Source organism: Nannobrachium achirus, assembly GCF_963921795.1.
Source record: "Nannobrachium achirus genome assembly, chromosome: 14".
Taxonomy (NCBI): domain Eukaryota; kingdom Metazoa; phylum Chordata; class Actinopteri; order Myctophiformes; family Myctophidae; genus Nannobrachium; species Nannobrachium achirus.
The window spans coordinates 38,414,853-38,435,219 of record NC_137821.1 but is presented as its reverse complement, the minus strand read 5'-3'; the positions used below and the strand labels follow the sequence as shown (position 1 = coordinate 38,435,219).

At 42.6% G+C, this 20,367-nt stretch overlaps 1 protein-coding gene across 1 annotated transcript; it reads left to right on the top strand.

The window, feature by feature from the left end:
* Positions 1-8,013: 8,013 nt before the first annotated feature.
* lratb.2 (lecithin retinol acyltransferase b, tandem duplicate 2) lies at positions 8,014-16,528 on the top strand (the record flags this gene model as incomplete). Its single annotated transcript, XM_080741583.1, has 5 exons — positions 8,014-8,222; positions 10,353-10,458; positions 10,684-10,758; positions 11,611-11,763; positions 16,373-16,528. 5 exons carry the CDS (start codon positions 8,014-8,016, stop codon positions 16,526-16,528), a joined length of 699 nt encoding a protein of 232 aa, XP_080597709.1.
* Between the last annotated feature and the right edge of the window lie 3,839 nt (positions 16,529-20,367).

The window sequence follows — 20,367 nt, the reverse complement described above, 5'->3', positions numbered from 1 at the left end:
CTCATTAAATAGACATAGGATTGTATTCACAAGGTCAGCTGTTGGAGACAGATGGTCAATCTCTTGAATATGATATTGTCAACCCAGTCTTAGACCTATAAAATTGTGATATAACAATGAATTTGAAACTGAATCCGAAATTCCAAAGAAGAAAACATTTTCTTTCGTCGTTCCATTTAAACCACATACTTAGTCAATGATTTAGGGCTCTATACTTGTTCCGCTCATTTTCCCCCTTATACACTGTACAGTACAACAAATGTATTTCCGGAAAGTAGCGATCTTCAAGCTCTCAGCGATGGAAGAAGTACTTTTTACTAAAGTAAAAGTATCAATACCCTATTGTAGAAAATGGTACATGTTTGGTATTCAAAATTTACTTGAGTAAAAGTACAAAAGTATTGGCATCAAAATTTACTTTAAGTACCAAATGTAAAAGTATTCTACTTATTATGCAGAAGGTCCCATTTCACAAGTTTTGTGACTAGTGTAGTGTAGATTGGCAATTGACATAATATAGTAAACGTGCCACAATTAACAATAATGAATTGCACCTGTGCAGCTGACCTGCGGAACCTGGGAATATACCATTCTGTCAAGATGGGGAGAATAAAAGTGTGGAGAATATAATTATAATACCTTGTTAAATTTTGCATTTGTAGTTATTTTAATGTAATTTAACAACATAACCAGCACAGATAGATTCATGGATTTATATTTTAAAGTAACTTGTATTCTCCCCCCTGGACCCAGGGTATGGCAGCTGCATACCCCTGCCATACCCAATTGACGCCCCTGAATTCCACCACTGTAGCTCACAACATGTCGCAACAGCGCAACATGTTGTAACAACTTGTAGATCATCTATTTCCGCCGGATGTTCTAGGGTTCATGTGGTCAAGCGTGTCTAGTGTAACGCAAATTAACGCAAATTAAAAACAGCAGTGTTTGAGTCTGAGTCAGACAATTCAACTGGCAATTATTATGTTTTTCCCCCCACCACTGTACAAACGAGAGGTAATTGGAAGGGTGACTCAGCTGAAACTTATGAAATAGATAATTTATTACAATGAGCTGTAGTTGTTCATGCAGTGGTTCTCAAAGTGGGGTCCGGGGACCCCCCAGGGGTCCATGAGGGGGTTCCAGGGGGTCCCCATGCAAAATGAATTTATACAGCATCAAGATCTGTTTAATCACATTAACCCTAATAGTTCGGGTATTCAAAAATAGACGATCTACAGGCCCACAACAAGACAGGTTGAGAAGCGTTGTGAGCTTGTAAATTGGTACATCGTCGTCCAACTTTTATTCTAACTAACTCTGTGAGTCATCTCTCAACCCTGCTTGGGCTAGTTCCATCTGTCTAGTGCCAGGAAGCTAACTAAGGACAGACATCTTCTTTGGAAATGAATAAAGCTGATCTGCCGTGACGCCGTCACCAGAGATGACATGAGCAGACGTCACAGGGAGAAAGAAAGACCAAGCTTTCTCAAGAAGTGTGATCCTGGGAATGTCCACAGGATTCTGAATGAGTCTGAACAACTTCCGTGACTACGACAGGCTCCAGAGGTGACTTCACCTGGGACCAGAGGTGGAAAGTAACCAAGTAGACTACACACAACTCAAGTACTGTACTTAATTAATGGGATAGTTCATCCCCAAAATCACTTTTTCCCCCTATCGATTACTCACTCAATGGAGACTTACACTCGACCTTTGGTTCTTTAAGTATATGTTGATACCAATACGTTTGTACTTTGACTCAAGTAAAGTTTGAATACCGGACTTGAACTTGTAACAGACTAATATTAGGGCATACTAGCATCATGTCCAGGAGGTGTACTTTTACATCAAGCTACCTCACGCTAGGGAAACAGGAGGAAGGCTTACATGGCTCGGCAAGGCTTACAGTTCCTTCTTAGCATTGCTCTGCGATTAGAATGTTTGGATATACTGCACTGTGACTGCTTGTCATGTGGTGTGGAAAAACATCACAGATTAATAGTCTTGTCTTATTCCACAGGGTAATACTGTGCGCACTGAAAGAAGTAACTGTACAGGTATGTTTTTTCTATTGGGCCTTCCATGCCTTTTATTCACATGCAGCTTTTCTTTACAAACGTAACTGTGGTAACCTCACCCTTTAGGGTCCCTAGGTCGCTTGTCTCCCTGAGGTGTCTAGCGACCTCACCCTAAAGGGCGAGGTCCCGCCACAGTGTGTGGACATCGGGGATCTCCATATCTCCATATATGGGCATAAAAGGGATTTGTTCCCCCTGGCATCACAGAGATCTCTCTAACAGGGCATCATTAATATTGATGACATCAGGGAACTCCATATATGGGCATAAAAGGGATTCTGTTAGTGTGACATTACAGTGAAACTGCGACCTTCGGTCGCAATCATATGAATTGTTTGGAATTGAGACGAAGTCAATGTATGATGATGATTTGTTAAGTTCAAATTTATATTGGTATTGTTTTTGAAACCAAAAATGAATTCACAAATACATTAATATAAATTAAACTATATATATATATATATACTGTATCTCTTAACAAAATGCAAGCACACGATTCCCGATGAAGCCGGTCGATTTGACAAGCATGGCCTGCTGCTACATTAACAACTCTTGATTGGTTGACAGCCTCTGTCAAACAGCTGTGCTGACTCATGGAACGTGCTGGTTCAAATGATATGATACTGATGATTGGGTCATGATGAGGTCAAACAGGGCTTGGGCTGTTTTCATGTGGGCTTCTAGTCTAGAGCCCTCTTCTTGTGCTTTGCTTCTAGGATATTCGTTGTTGTGTTGGGGCCAGGGCAGGAATTTCATGGAGGCCATGAAGGCCATGATGACCGCTGTTGCCCCTCAAACCAATGGCATGACCTGAGGCCACAGTGACCTTAATGCTGAAGCTGACTGTACCACTTTCTCCTCTGTCTCTTTCTTGTCGATATGTAGACAGTAGACACCGTTGTCTCGTAATTGTCAATCTTAACTCCCCTGAGTCCCCATCTTTAAACCAATCCAGTGACTTTGATTGGTGCAGTGCTGAGCATGGATCAGATTGTAAATTCCATCATTTATCTATTTCACTGCAGATTAGGTTATCATCCCTAACCCTTAAATTCAACAAATTATTTTAATGGACCAATATCTTGATGGCCTTCCTGCCCTGGCATTTGGCCTTTGTGCCCTCAAAAAGTGGACAACACCAAAGGCCAAGTGGCTTTGCCCCTAAAATGACGAAATCCCAGGCCTGGTTGGGGCCTGAGTGCCTCATTCCAGGCTTCTTCAAGCCTACCTATCTTTTATCTATGGTGTTGCCAGCACTAGCAGCCCTCTGTGCTGTCATGTCTTTCACCCAGTCTCACACCCACTTACCTTGTAGTCATCCCTGGTCATCTCTACAGTTGCTTTGTACGTTCCTACAGGACCATGTCCACGCTTATCACAGTCTGACAGTCAGGGGCGTCACAAGGGGTAGGAAAGTGGAACTGAGTTACCAGGGCCCAAGGTGGAGGGGCCCTAGTAACTTTAGCTATTGAAAAATAGCAGATATACAAGCTCACAGCGCAGCACCGAGTGCCGCGCTGCGAGCTTGTAGATCTGCTATTTTTTTGAAAAGTCGTGAAAATTGTGTGCAAATCTTTGAATATGTCTTTTTTAAGCGAACATTTGTAACTCAAATTTTGCTTCTGGGGGGTCCCTGGAACGAAATATTTTGAGATGGGGGTCCGTGGCCAAATACACATCATCTTGGGGGTCCTTGACATGAAAAAGTTTGAGCACCACTGACATGGAAACATGGGTTTCTTGCACACATTTTCAAAAATAGCAGATCTACAAGCTCGCAGCGCGGCACTCGGTGCCGCGCTGTGAGCTTGTATATCTGCTATTTTTCAATAGTTAACATTCATGGGGGGCCCGCAGTGAATCCTTGTACCCAGGGCCCAGAATTTGGTGTGACGCCCCTACTGACAGTCAGCGCCCATAATCATGCTGTTGGTCTGTTGTGTCTGCTTCAAGACTGTTATCAGTGTTTGGCATTCATGGGACAGAGCTGCAATCAAAGGCAAGATGAAACTTGAAAGTAGCCAGACCATTAGGACAAAAGATCTAGTTCCATTCCGTTGCAGAGGTATCAAACAAGTGTGATGATGAGGTGGGGAACTTAGAAAGGATCCAAGGCAGCTCTGTTCAGTTCAAAGTAGAAAAAAGTTTTATTCAATAATGCATGGCAAGGATTAAGGATCGTATGGCCTTCATCAGGGTCCGTTGGTATAGCCAGACCATGTCTTGTGCTAGTTGGTTTTTCATTCCTTCAACACCGGAATGTATGGGTGGGATAACAATACAAATTGTACAGTATTATGATTGTTGGCAGGATAAAATGTAATGCATTGGATGGATTACCCATGCTATTTGTGTATAGTGTGGATGCAAGTGAACGACTGGTGTGGTAGAGGAAGGCACACGGATAAACGGCCCAGCATACTCCTTCTCTATTAAGGTGGCTGGATGGATGGAGGCATGGATGGATGTATTGTTTGTGTTTGTTGGATGGATGGATGGATGTATTGTGTCTGTCTGTGTGTGTGTGTGTGTGTGTGTGTGTGTGTGTGTGTGTGTGTGTGTGTGTGTGTGTGTGTGCGTGTGCGTGTGCGTGTGTGTGTGTGTGTGTGTGTGTGAGAGCACATGCGTGTGTGCGTAAGTCAGTTCCTGTTACTGAGTCAGGACTGAACAGGACTGTTGATGTTAACAACCTCTCTCTCTCACACACACACACACACACACACACACACACACACACACACACACACACACACACACACACACACACACACACACACACACACACACACACACACAAATCTTCGCCTCCTTCTCTCTCTCTCTCTCTCTCTCTCTCTCTCTCTCTCTCTCTCATTTCCAGTTTTCCACAGGCCACATCCTGTCTTTGTGTTATTTATGCTGTCATCTTGTTTCTCAATGTGATATCATCTGACGTCTCTGATGTGATACATAATGTACATCCGACCACGACTCTCTCTCTCTCTCTCTCTCTCTCTCTCTCTCTCTCTCTCCAGATGGAGTATGAACATGTGTCTCATAGTAAATCAGTCTACTCTGTTTGTATTGGTAGAGTTCAGGCCCACACATGGCATTATTTTAATGAGCTAATTCTCTCTCTGCTATTTCATTATTGCCCTTGTTGCATAACATTCTCCACTGTTTGTTTGTGTGTGTGTGTGTGTGTGTGTGTGTGTGTGTGTGTGTGTGTGTGTGTGTGTGTGTGTGTGTGTGTGTGTGTGTGTGTGTGTGTGTGTGTGTGTGCGCGTGCACGTGTGCGTGTAGGTGTGCGTGTGCGTGTTGAGAAACGGTGTGATTAAACTTGTCTTTGTTAAATATGTGTACAGCTGTACGCACGCTTACATTCAGCATGTGAACATCCAACTAGAAAGTAAATACTATGTAGGCTATTAAGAAGCAGTCTGTATGATGAGAAGGAGACAACGTAGGAGAGACAGGCAGACGCTACGAAAGCTGAGAGGAAAACAGTTTAGGAAGGCTGAGAGGGAAAGGTTGGCCTCAAAGTCATCTCAGTCAGAGCATGTTGGCAGATTTAACTAAGAGGCCTTTGAAAGAAAAATATTCAAAAGCCGCTAGAACTGGTGCCATGTCATTGTACTGAGTATTGTCGTTCAGGTACCTGGAATAATGTAGACTTGACTAGGAATTGACTCAATCTCTCAAATGACTTGAGACTTGACTGGCAAGAGGGATTCTTTGTATTTACATGTCGATCCTAGTTTTCCCCCGTAGAGTACAATATATCTAGATGGCAGACACCTATTCATTTCAATGAATGCTGCTCACCAGTGCATTAAGTACCCCGAAGAAGATCACTCTTCACTACTTTTTTCTTGGAATCTATAAAAAAATAAAAATAAAAAGTTTTATCTAGAACACAATTCACTCTTTGTCAAGTACCACCCCATGTCGTTCTGTTACTAGGTGGGACAACAAAGCCAGGGAAGAATATTTTTATAATGGAAGTGAATGGGAAAAAAGTCCCACCCCATGTTGTTTTCATAACCTCATTATTGCTATTTAAAGTACCAAAAGAAAAACATCTACGTGATATTAATAAAAAGAAAACAAAAAAGTACAGTAGTTACATTGCAAAACAGGGGTTTTCCCCAGAAAATACATGTTTTAATTAGTTTAATCCTCTGAAACAGGCATAGGACAGAGAAAGAGAGAGAGCGCAGTGCATCTTGGGTGACTCGCAATGACCAGGAAGTTGTGGAACTATAATCTCGCCCTCAACATAACATTTATTTTAATTGTAATTCTGCCCATTTAACATATATGTACCCAATCGAATCTCTTAGTTACATCGATATCGTTCATGTGAACTAGTTTGTTGAAGCTTATTCATTATACTCATCGAAATCGCTATGACCGCGCCGCGCCGTACCGCATCGTGGCCGCACCGCGCATCACCACACAATGCAGTGTCTAGCAGGAGACGTCTATACAAGACTAGTAATCCACATAGCGATTTTTTTTATAATTTCAACAAATATTCACTGTGTATTCACATTCCTATTTCCTATTTATCATGACAAAGCAAAAAAAATAATAAAATATATAAATTTAAAACTACACTCTTGCTATTAATATTAATGGAAGAATGTGGACTTTGTCCCACTGCATAACTCTGGTTGACCAGTCAGGGACCAATCAGAAGGCTGACAAAGGGTCAATTCACCCTTTGTCAAGTCCCGCCCGTTGTCCCGCCCCTCTTCACACCCATTGGTTGCTGTGTCTTGGTGGGACATTCGGTGGGACACTCCATCCACTACCATTGTAATTCAGCTGCTTCGTATTGTTATTCTGTGTGTCCAATTCTAATTTCAAACGTGGTTTCAGTAAAATGGAGCTGCTCAGCGGCAGTATAGTGACTCAGCATGTTTTTAAAAGTTTTTATTTCCCTAACATTTATGTTTTAACAAATTCAACATAAAAAGGTGGAACCAGGGCGGGATAAGGCAGATAGAGCCTGCTGGTTGGTCAGTCAGGGACAAACCAGAAGGCTAACAAAGGGTCAATTGTATACTGTAGTGGGGATCCCTGATTCAACCCTCTCTCAGCTTTGAGGTCCTTGGGCTGAAAACCTTTAAGACTCCCACCCCTGATATGGGGTTAATATATCACCATTTGCAAAGATTAATCTCTAGAACATTTTGCCTTGCATAACCAAGGAACTCATGGTCTAGTACTAATAATCCTCTTTCACCCAGCTCCAGGGACATGCTGGCCATTGGGAAAAGCGGGACAACTCCCAAACGGCCGTTTCATTCCCGGCTGGTCCAGGCTGGCCATTAGGAAATAAATAAAAAAATTAAAAATAAATGTCGGCCTTCGTTCCATCACTGTCGGTCAGAAACCTATATCTCCAAGTTTCAAATTTGTACGTTTTTTTGCAAAGCAAAGCCCTGCTTCATCATACAAGGCCGTCGCACAAAAGTAGTGAAAACAGCAGATCTACAAGCACACAACGCCTCGCACCGTGAGGCGTTGTGTGCTTGTAGATCGGCTGTTTTCACTAGTTTAAATCGTTTTTAAAATGATAAATAAATACAAAACAAACGGTTTTGGACATACAAGGTTTCCACCCGACTACAACGGAATATAACTCATGTAATTGGCCCACTGACTTGTCACTTTGTCACAAATCTTTGAGTAGCAGCAGCAGCAGCGCTATAGAGAGAGATCTCTCTCTATAGCGCGCAATGAGGGCCTCTCCAACTCTTTTTCCCGGGCTGAATCAGGGGCCCAGCACGTCCCTGCCCAGCTCTCTCTCCATCTCTCTCTCGCTCACTCTACCCCTTCTATCAGCCACTCCCGCAAAGGTGAAAAACAAAACGCTTCATTCTTCCCCTTTCTGTTTCTTCTTGTAACCATCCATCCATCCATCCCTTCTTCCTTCCACACCATCATGTTCTCTCTCAGCTTCCTGGCTCTCTTCTTCCTCTCGGCTCAGAGTGCTGACCAGGAGGACGCCCAGCAGAGCGAGGGGGAGTCGGAGGCCGAGCGCGAGGAGAGAGCAAAGAAGAACAAGTATGACCTGATGTTTCAACGGGGAGATCTGCTGGAGGTCCCCAGGACTCTCTTTGCACACTTTGGAATCTATCTGGGAGGAGGAAGGTGAGACTTCACTTTTTGGACTGCAAACTGCACTGGATTATACTATACCCTGTATATCCCACGGTCATGAAATTCCTGGAAATATTTTGAAATTAGAAAAATATTTGTCCAGTACTGGAAAAGTTTTGGAATTTATCAAGGGTCCTGCAAGGTCCTGGAAAAAATAGCTATGCATTGTCTTTGGTTATTGATTTTGTTAATACCTCTGAAATGACAAATTAAACATGGGCCAAATTATCAAATATTAGAGGCAGAAATTGTGAAAATAGCCGAGATCTGCTATTTTCACAATACAACCGTTTTATACAAAATTCCTCAACTCTTAAGCCCCCTTTCCACTGGCCCAACACCACACCACTCCACACCACACCGCCCACTTGTGCCAGGTTTTCCACAACAAGGACCTGGGTAGAGTGGTGTGAAAGTGGTTCTAAACATGGTACTAAAAAGTATCCAATCTAGAGTAGGTCTGAGCTAGGCCAAACAGGCCCAAACACTTCATAATGACTAATCTATTATAGCGTATTATAATTATCATAGTACCGTATTTTCCGGACTATAAGGCGCACTTAAAAGCCTTTAATTTTCTCAAAAAACTACAGTGCGGCTTATAGTCCAGTGCGCCTTATATATGGATCATTCATTGACATTGACATTCCCTTTAGCACAGCTCCATCTGTTGGATGCATAACGCAACGGTAGTGTCTATTATGTGCGCCTTATAGTCAGGTGCGCCTTATATATGAAAACAGTTTGAAAATAGACCATTCATTGACAGTGCGCCTTATAGTCAGGTGCGCCTTATAGTCCAGAAAATACTGTAATACATTAATACTTTATAGTGTAATATAATCACAGTTATAATCCATTATAGTGTATTATACTTTAGGATAGTTGTAATGCAAATGTATATTGTATTATAATCACAGTTAAAAGGGTCAATTTATTTCTTATCGATAGGGGTACTTTTGTGTAATGGAAAATGTAGATATTCTTATGTGGTGCGGTGTGGTGTGGTGTAGTGTGGTGTGGTGTGGTGCTAAAGCTGCAGTCGAAAAGGGGCTTTAGTGCTCGTCAGGGTGGGGGGTCCCCAGTTAAAACATGATTATTTCAGGGGTCACGGCCTGAAAAGGTTGAGAACCACTGCCATACACTACCTGTCTTTGGGCATTGCACATAGGAGTAGGCGACCTGTTATTGAGCTGAAGTATTGTTATATAGTCCTGGAAATTGGGTTAAATATTCTGGAAAAGTTTTGGAAATTAATACTATACTATACTATACTATACTATACTATACTATACTATACTATACTATACTATACTATACTATACTAGTAAGACGCCTCATGGCGACATGCTACCTCGCCATAAAGGGCGAGGTCGTGCCAATTCTTTGCCATCTGGCCAGTGATGTATATATCGGACCAGTTACCCATATATGGAGACACCAAGTACCCATATATGGAGATCCATGTACTGCATATGGAGATATGCTGTGTGACCCCAAACATGCTTACTACGTCTATGACATCTGACATCATACATACGATCCCTTTTATGCCCATAGATAGAGATCCCTGTCTGTAGAACCAGCCACACAGATATGGGATGTATATGTGGCCGATGTGGTATCCATATAAGCGCATTCCCATATGAAGTCCTGTTAGTGTGGTTCCCCTGACATCACAGCATCACTGTGAGGGTGTTGTCAGAGCGTCAAACTGAGCGTACACGGACGGAGACAAGATGTGCCGTTTCTCATACTAAACTGCGACCTACGGTCGCTACTATACTATAACAGGGGTTTTCAAAGTGGGTGACGGGGAGCCGTGATTGTTAATATTTGGAATTCATTTGGACACTTAAAACAATATTTTATAAAGTTATTTTATTCAAAATGGCTATTATTTCAATGTTTTCCTGGCAACATAATCGCTAAAATATGGCATAAATATAAGATGTTGGGAGTGAAAATTATGAAAATATTGTAGGGGTGCCTCGGATGAAAATAATATTTATAGGGGTGCCCTGAGCCAAAAAGGTTTGGGAACCCCTATACTATACTATACTATACTATACTATACTATACTATACTATACTATACTATAGTGTGAGCCACTCTCTCCAGAGTGGCTCATCTCATTCCAGACATACTGCCTGTCATCTCTAATGACCAGTGGAGTATCAACCAGATGGTCTCCAACAACAGGCTCATACTGGGAGTACTGGCCAAGGTACTGTGTGTGTGTGCGTGTGTGTGTGCGTGCACAGTTCTGTGGAATGTAAAGATAGACTATGGATGGACTCAGTTATGCATATCATTAGTCGCATGCATTTCTTAGTTAAATATGTTGTTTACATATACTGTATAACAGTCATATTGAAGTGTTGTGGTGTGTGTGTGTGTGTGTGTGTGTGTGTGTGTGTGTGTGTGTGTGTGTGTGTGTGTGTGTATTCAGTGTGCCAGTGTGAGGGTCGACTCTGTAGAAGACTTTGCTTATGGTTCAGATATCATCATCAACAAAATGGACGAGGTAAGAAGATCACAATATGGTTGTGTGTGTGTGTGTGTGTGTGTGTGTGTGTGTGTGTGTGTGTGTGGGGGGGGGGGGGTGTGTGTGTGTGTGTGTGTGTGTGTGTGTGTGTGTGTGTGTGTGTGGGTGTGTGTGTGTGTGTGTGTGTGTGTGTGTGTGTGTGTGTGTGTGTGTGTGTGTGTGTGTGTGTGTGTGTGTGTGTGTGTGTGTGTGTGTGTGTGTGTGTGTGTGTGGGCTTGCTCTTTTTTCCCTGTACGCCAAACCTCTTAGAATATGGATCATGCTAGGGTTAAAGTGGTTGATCTAAAAAAAGAAAATGCCCTTGGCTCATAGATCGGCTATTGTCAGCTATAACATTCCCCCAAGAATATGGATGGTTAAAGTGTCTAAAAATAAATAAATATAAAGGAGGACCTGCTTGGGTGTCCCAGACCCCCTGTTGAAGACACCTGCTTCAACGCCACAGTTTAAAAAATGTCAGCGTTCCGAAGACCACACAGTTATCTTCCCGAGCACTTCTGCACTCCAGGAATGCGGAAGTGCAGTTCTCAAACCCAAGATGTCCGCCACGACATCCGCCAAAAAAACTGTTAAAACAACGCAGACTTGAGCCACGAGAGGCGCGGCGAGTGAATTGCCGTGTCGAGTGCTGCTAAGTCCGATTGAGCCGGCTCAGCGTGTTCGAGTTATGTCCCTATAGGCACAGAATCGTTACTCATATTACCCAAAAGTAAACATCTGGCTTCTTTGCCTCCCCCTTCAAGTCACCGTTTTGACGATTGGTCACGTTTGTGGGATCCAAAATGTGGGACAGTTTCCTGACCTCCCCTTTGCTTTCCCATGGGGGGCCAGGTGTGCAAGCGGCCCGCGCTGCACGGAGATGAGGTGGCCCGTCGGGCAGAGAAGCTGCAGGGCGCCGTCCCCTACAGCCTGCTGTGGTACAACTGTGAGCACTACGTCATGTACTGTCGCTACGGCACCGTCATGAGCTTCCAGACCTTTCAGGTGACATTTCGCACGGCACGCACGCACGCACACTCACGTCAGACACGCACACTCACGTCAGACACGCACACTCAGTGGTGTAAAGCATTGGTTCCCAAACACTGGGTCGGGACCCCTTTGTGGGTCGCAGACCCATTTTTATGGGTCCCTTAATTTATGGGTTTCCTGCATTTTGTTTTTAATTACTAGGCCTATTATTTCAAAACATAAAAAAAAAATAATAATAATACAATGATTTTTCAAAGTAATTTCATAAAAAAATACATAAATTACAAAACAAATGTTTAAGAAGTGGTGAAAATGGCTGATCTAAAGCTCACAGTGTGTCACTTCGCGCCGCATTGTGAGCTTGTAGATTGTAGTTAGGGTCCTGGGCAAACGTCCAATTTATCTTTTAGGTCACGAGCTAAAAGCTTTGGGAACCACTGGTGTAAAGTAACTAAGTACATACATATACTCAAGTACTGTACTACAGTAATTTTGAGGTACTTTAACTTTACTGGAGTATTTCCAATTTTCAATACTTTTACTTTTACCAATTATTTGAAAGCTTTAGTTAGTAGTTCATTTGTTCATTTTGATTATTATTACAAAACCACTTTAGACCTATAGGCCTATACTTTGGCAATTAGAAAAATATCTGATCTACAAGCTCACAGTAAACACAATCAGAGACACACAAAGAAACAAACATTCGAAACGTCAGGCATGGGATTATTGAGGAATGTAGACAAATCCACCGGATCTTCCAAGGGTCAAGAAGAAGGGTCACACACACGCGCACCTGCACGCGCACACACGCACGCACGCACGCACGCACGCACGCACGCACGCACGCACGCACGCACGCACGCACGCACGCACGCACGCACACACACACACACACACACACACACACACACACACAGACACAGCACACCCATCTCTTTCCCATGCACTGGTAGCTTTCTTTCTTCAGTAATGACCAAATACCATTGGGTCTTTCAACATAACACCAATATTGAATCCTGTGACCACACACGCACCACCGCACTCCTCGCTTTAATTAATCTAATCCTGCCTTGTTGCTGCAACACAGACCGAATGAAAGCCTCCATTGTTGTGTGTGTGTGAGAGGCATTTGTTTGTGACGGAGAAATTATTGTCGTGGTTGTTCTTTTTGCGCCGCTCGAGGTGACGCAATCGAAACGATGAAGGCGTATACGACTGTGAGGGAATGTTGATGTTGTTCTGGTGATGAATTCATGCATTCGTTCATGTATTTATTTATTTAATGTTGCGTTCAATACTCATATTTTCAGCTAAGATATTTGGTGTCGAGTAACAAAAAAAAAGTAGGCTTTTAAACCCAAAGGGATAGTTCACCGCGGACCCAAATGCATTTGGGTCCCCATCCGGAATCAATGAGGGTACATTTAGTACCAGTAAGACGCCCTAAGGGCGAGGGCGCGTACAATCATGGGTGCTCGTATCCGCCTGGGTGACAGCGGACTGCTGGGCGAGCACTGGCGCTTTGGCATGGGATCAGCTTTCCCTCTGGGTCCTAAAATAAGAGTGACAGACAGGATCGGGAGGCTTTCATACTAAATAGCGACCTACGGTCGCAATAATCACATTTTTGTCTTAGGAATGCGACAAATACAAAAGAACATGATTGAACTCAAGTCTCCATGGCGTGAGTAATCGATAGAAAAAAAGTAATTTGGGGGGTGAACTACTCCTTTAAGACCAGGCCGATCCTACAAATGCCTTCTGAATCAATGGTTCTCACACCTTTTTGTGCCAAGGACCCCTTTTTGTGATTTTTTTTAAACACTTTCAAGATCTTTCAAAAATGTTCAAACAGCTTGCAGCGCGGCACAACGTGACGCACAGTGATTTGATTTGATTGATTTGATTTGGATCTCTTTTAGCCATCGGCTAATCTTCCAGAAGTCCAGCCAACACAATACATTGCATTACAGCATACGATAATGATAAAAAGTAGAATTATAGCATCAACATACTACACACATACACGCACACGCGCGCGCACACACACACACACACACACACACACACACACACACACACACACACACACACACACACACACACGCACACGCACACTGCACACACACACACACACACACACACACACACACACACACACACACACACACACATTCACACACTGTGGAAACTGTTACAGCTGCTACGGCCATAGCCACCTTATCAGGTCACAAACCATTGTTTTGTGTTTGGGCCGTTTTTTTAGCCCAAGAAGTGTTTTTTTTCCCGTGCAAATTAAATGTTTGCTTTTGAATCAGAATCATGAAAAAACCCTAATGTGACCCCTAACATGCTACCTAAACTAAAGCAGATTAGTTTTTCTCCCTTTTGGGGAACTGAAGTTCAATCTTTGTGAGATGTGTTACTACTTGACACCTTTACCAAAACATTGGTGAAGAAACATTTTGGTAAGGACTATAGGCCAGGGTTCCCCAATTAGTTTTCCCCAAGGGCCGAATTATGTCTAGGGTACCAAGCCGAGGGCCACAACATTGCAGGGGGCGACAGTGGCGTTCCCGCTACTCCAGCAACAGTTCAGATATCGTCGTTGTCGGGTGAAAATCTTGTATGTCCAAAACCGTTAGTTTTGCATTTGTCATTTTAAAAATGATTTAAACTAGTGAAAACAGCCGATCTACAAGCACACAACGCCTCGCACCGCGAGGTGTTGTGTGCTTGTAGATCTGCTGTTTTCACTACTTTTGTGCGATGGCCTTGTCTGATTAGCAAAAGAACGTACAAATTTGGAGATACAAGCTTTCCACCCGACAAAGACGATATACTAGTGTTGTTGCTGCTCTTATACCACCATTATTACTGGGGTTGGTGTGGGCCAGACAGTAGCCCCCCGCGGGCCGCAAATGGCCCGCGGGCCGCCTATTGGGGAACCCTGCTATAGGCCATAAGCCTGTCGCACCTCCAATCATGCCCATGTGCTATTTTTGAATATTGTCAATGCTAAAATCTAAAACACAGATTTCCCGGTTCTAATGGGTTATGGCAGTGGTTCTCTTCTCAAATCGTTTCATGTCAAGGACCCCCACATTGACACATATTAGCCTACAGACCCCCATATGAAAAGATATGCTAGGGAGTATCATCAGTGTTAATGGGTAACTTTGATTTCATTTGTGAGTTACAGCCACATAAGTGTCCATTCGGTTCCTATCAATTTTACTGGGGACCCCCTGATACCCTCCCCAAGGACCCCTGGGGTTCCCGGGCCCCACTTTGAGAACCAATGATTTAAGGTTTAAGGTTTAATTTAATTTAGCCTTGGATCAGGACGGTCTATGGCAGACTAACCCTGGTTAAAACTAAGGTTCCGCTGACCATTGCTATAGATGACAGTACAACTACCCCACCTAGTGGTCAGAGTTAGGTACTGACTTATACCTCCACATCAGCACCAGTATCCAAAAGGAGATGGATGGCTAGATTAAGTTTAAAATTAAAGCTGATATTACAGTGCAGCTTCAGTTTCATATACTCCCATATCTCGTTCCTTCGCTCTCTCATCCCTTCCTCTCTATTCCTCCTTCCTTTCTCTGCATCACTCACTCTATTCTGCCCTTATACAGCGTATAGACGGATGGAGAACGAGAAATAAACGTCTCCAAAACAAGCCGTAACTTTTCTTGTACTTTACTTAATGAAGAATGTCAGATGTACATCTGTAAAGAGACAAACGTTTCCATTTCCAAGGCCCAACTTTGAACAGAAAAACACTTTGTATGGAAGGAGATGAAACTACTGTATGCACTGTCACTGTCAAAAACATTTACAACTAGAACTAGAAAAGATACATTAAAACTATGCAAATTTGTATCACACACTCGTTCCCTCCTGCTTAAAGGACAACTCCGCCCTAAATCACTTCTAGGCTCATTTTCCTACTTATATTGATCCAACATTACTGTCCATGGGGTCTATTAGGCACAAATGCTCCTGTTGTCCAGTTTCCCCAGCAAAACCCAGCAGCTCTCATAGCATATAGTGGAGCCTAATAAGCCTATCGCTTTTACACTATTTGTTGTGGTCAAAAGTGTTTTTATTTTTCATGAATGTGTTACTATTTGTCATTACAAACACACCCATGCCTTGGCTGTCCCACAAAAGCCACCACAATCTCATAAATCATGTTTTGGGGTGAGCATTCGGCACAACTGCCAATCAAAGTGACTGTACTGGCCAATCAGGACATCTTTTACGGGACTTGGCAGAACACATAAAAGCATAACATCTGTTTAGCAGAGTGTGATTGCTTTTGTGGTACAACGATGGCATGGATGTGTTTGTAATGACAACTAGTAACACATTCATGAAAAGTAAAAACACTTTTGACCACAACAAATAGTGTAAAAGCGATAGGCTTATAGGCTCCACTCTATGCTATGAGAGCTGCTGGGTTCTGCTGGGGAATATAAGTAGGAAAATAAGCCTAGAAGTGATTTAGGGCGGAGTTGTCCTTTAACTTTCTCTCGCCCTCTCTCTTTTCATCTTTCCTCTCTCACCTCTCTCTCTCTCTCTCTCTCTCTCTCTCTCTCTCTCTCTCTAGTTCTGCAAGACAGTCAGGAAGTTGCTGTTGAGTCGTCGTCTTGCCAAGACGGCGGCCATGTTGGCGGCGTTTCTGGTGGTCTATTATGGAGCGTGGTCTGCTGGCCCCGCCCTCCTGGCCATCATTGTGCCTTTCCTCATATGGATGGCTTCCTAAAGACTTTCATGTTTAAGGCACACACACACGAACACATACATGCAAACGCACACACAAATGTGCACGCACAGGGAGGCTCTCTCCATTCCGACATGTCGCCACTCCGAAATTGACTTCTTATTGTCGGAGTGGCGACACTCCCATGGGCCTAAGGTTTAGGGTTAGGGTTAGAGATAGGGTTAGTGTCGGAATGGAGACATGTCGGAAAGGAGACATGTCGGAGTGGAGAGATTGACCCGCACGCACACACGCACAAATGTGGTGTCAAGGAGGCATGAGGACGGTGAACAGATCAACAGGCATATAACTTGTGTTTTGTGCTATTTCTGTGACTTTATTTGGTCTGCAACCACCCAAATAGACACCTAAACCTCACAAACACCTTTTGTGCATACCTACAAAATGTACTGCTTGTCACTTAAAACTACTGGCTTTATCCTAGCTTACCATTCGTATGTGTTTTACGGCAGAATAGAATCCCATGAACCCATGAAAGGAGAACTTTCTAAGCTTGGAGAAATTAATGAAATGAAACAACTGCAATATATTTTGTGTTGTGTTGCCCTGTACATCTCATCTGCCCCACTGTATGCTATGTTAATAAAACTTCTATAAACTGACACATGACTATCATTTCATCATATCATCAAACTGTTTTTTAAATGTCTACATAATCATGTCTCACCTCTGTTCTCTGGACTGATACAGAGACGTCCAAGTAGAGCAACACAAGCTTCAACAAATTGTGACTGTATTGTTCCCACCTGCAGTAACTCATTTGGACAGTCTGCCTTCTCAGTTAAGGGGGTAGACCTTTGGAACTCCTTGCCTACCGTTTTAAAACTAGAGACGGATGCTAATGTCTTTTACAGAGGACTCAAGTTATGGTTGAAATCAAATCAACTATGTTCACATGAATAGTTTCTGTTATCTACCTGCTGTGTGAATTGATTGCTATGGCTATTTATGATGTTGTATGTACCACAAGCTGATGGGTCAGATTGTGGTTTGTTGTTATTAGCTCTTATTGTACATATTGAAATTGTTTGTACCTGACTGGGTTTTAGATTAGTATTATTGTTTTTGTACTTGATTGGGTTTTAGAATAGTATTAATGTTTATTGTACTTGATTTGGTGTTAGATTTGATTTTTGTAAAATAGAAAAGCCTCCTGTGGACAGGTGATGAGAATTAGCATGTGTGCTATAATCACTTATATCAATGCATCTGGTTCGTCCAATGTAATTGTGATGTCCATGACAAATAAATAAAACATAACATAACATAACATAACATAACATAACATTTCTCGACGATAAAATGGTGCTTAAGAAGACAGGGAAGCACCATAGAACCGTGGTTCCCAAACTGTATACGTCGAGACCCGAAAGAGAGATTAGACGTTTGTCTGGTACCCAAACTAGTGAAAACAGCAGATCTACATGCACACAACGCACACAAAGCACAAATGGGTCCCGAAGCATTGTTTGGGAAACAGTACCATAGAAGACGAGGACCAGGAGGCAGCCCAGCTCCTCATCCAGACATCTGTCATATCAAAACTTGACTATCTCTCTCCTCACTGGTCTCCCGGCATGTGCACTTAAACCTCTCCAACTGATCCAAAATGCCGCGGCACGACTGGTCTTCAACCAGCCTAAGTTCTCACATGTCTCTCCCCTTCATCGCAGCCTCCACTGGCTCCCGGTTGCGGCCCGCACGGAATACAAAACACTAATGCTGACCTTCAAAGCAGCCAAAGGTATGGCTCCTCCATACCTCCAAAACCTGATCAACCCCTACACCCGCACCCGTGCACTTAGATCAACCAACACAGGGATGCTGACAGAACCCTCGCTAAAAACCCCAGGGCAAAAATCCACTCGTCCGAGACAGTTTGCCCTCCTTGCCCCCAAGCTGTGGAATAAACTCCCTGTCGCACTTAGAACAACGGACTCACTCGCTAGCTTTCGCCGTGGACTGAAGACTCACCTTTTCAGACTCCACCTAAACCCTTAGCACTACTGGAAAAATCAATGACCATACATGAAGCTAGTTGTGGGCTCGCCTGGAAGGCGAGCACACGTATGTTATCTTCATTATTTATTTCTTTATTTATTTGTTTGTTTCTATACTAGTCAGTATCCTCAAAACTTTGGCGCGATTCATCTCTTAAACGCTTACACCTTTCAACACCATTCAAATTTTTATGTGTTCAGCTTACTGAGGACACGTGTGCTTGTATTTTTGGTTTTGAAATGTTTTGTAGTATAAATATAAAAAAATAAAAATGTTTAACTTTAAGCACCCAATGCATTTCCAATGGGTTTAGTGAGTGGGGAGAGAGTGTAGAAGGAGGAAAGGGACCCATGTTTATGTTAAGGCGCTGTGGCTGTAATATTCACACTTCAGATATGCTATTTATATCAATGAGTTCACACAGGTCTGCTCTCTGATTTGATCCAAATATCTAAGCTGTGTGATGTATATATTCTGAGTTAAAACTACAAATATCTATAAATGTCCCTCTCCACTCTACTGATTGAGACAGCTGTGATTAAAGGCCTGTCTGTCATTGGCTGTTCGGTGGTGCTGCAAAGTAACCAAGTACATTTACTCAAGTATATACAAGTACTTGTACCTACAGTACATTTTTGAGGTACTTTTACTCTACTTTCCATTTTTGTTACATATACTCTACTATAAATACAGCATTTGACAGCTTCAGTTACTTGTTACTTTGCAGATTTTTTTATTAATAAAAAAACATAGATGGACCACTTAATACTGCTATGAAGTTGATCTACAATGTGCACGCACACGCACGCACGCACGCACGCACGCACGCACGCACGCACGCACACACACACACACACACACACACAACTGTTACTGTGTTACCTTGGAGACGTTTGCTTGTATTTGTCTTTGAGACATGTTTTGTAGTGTTTTAGAAATTTTACTTAAAAAGAATAAGGTTTTAGGATCCCGGGCAATGGGATTTACAGTATATATCCTAGAACCCGCAGGGACACTCAGCCGTATTAGTGGTTGTTGTTGGTTGTCAGGGAGATATCACAACCAATGCATTTTCAAATCAGATCCACAAACACAATAAAAGTCATGCTCCACTCCTCAGTCTGGAGTGGCCACATAGAAGAACGCCTTGGTTATAGACATAGTGGAGGACAGATGTGATCTGGGATTGTTAACCTACAGTATATGCACTCAATATACACCTCTAGAACACATAGAATATGTACAGTAAGGTTCAGTACAGTACAGTAAAAGTAAAGTAAGGTTCAGTAGAGTACAGTAAAGTACAGAAAGGTACAGTACAGTAAGGTATAGTAGAGTACAGTACAGTAAGGTACAGTAAAGTACAAAACAATACAGTAAGGTACAGTAAAGTACAGTAGAGTACAGTAAAGTACAATAAAGTACAGTAAGGTACAGTAGAGTACAGTAAAGTACAGTAGAGTACAGTAAAGTACAGTATAGTAAGGTACAGTAGAGTACAGTACAGTAAGGTACAGTACGGTACAGTAGAGTACAGTATAGTATAGTACAGTAAGGTACAGTACAGTAAGGTACAGTAAAGTACAGTACAGTAAGGTACAGTAAAGTACAGTAAGGTACAGTACAGTAGAGTACAGTAAAGTACAGTAAGTTACAGTAGAGTACAGTAATTTACAGTGAGGTACAGTAGAGTACAGTAAAGTACAGTAAGTTACAGTACAGTACAGTACAGTACAGTACAGTAAGGTGCAGTACAGTATAGTAAGGTACAGTACAATACTGTAAGGTACTGTACCTTACAGTACCTTAAAGTATCCTAT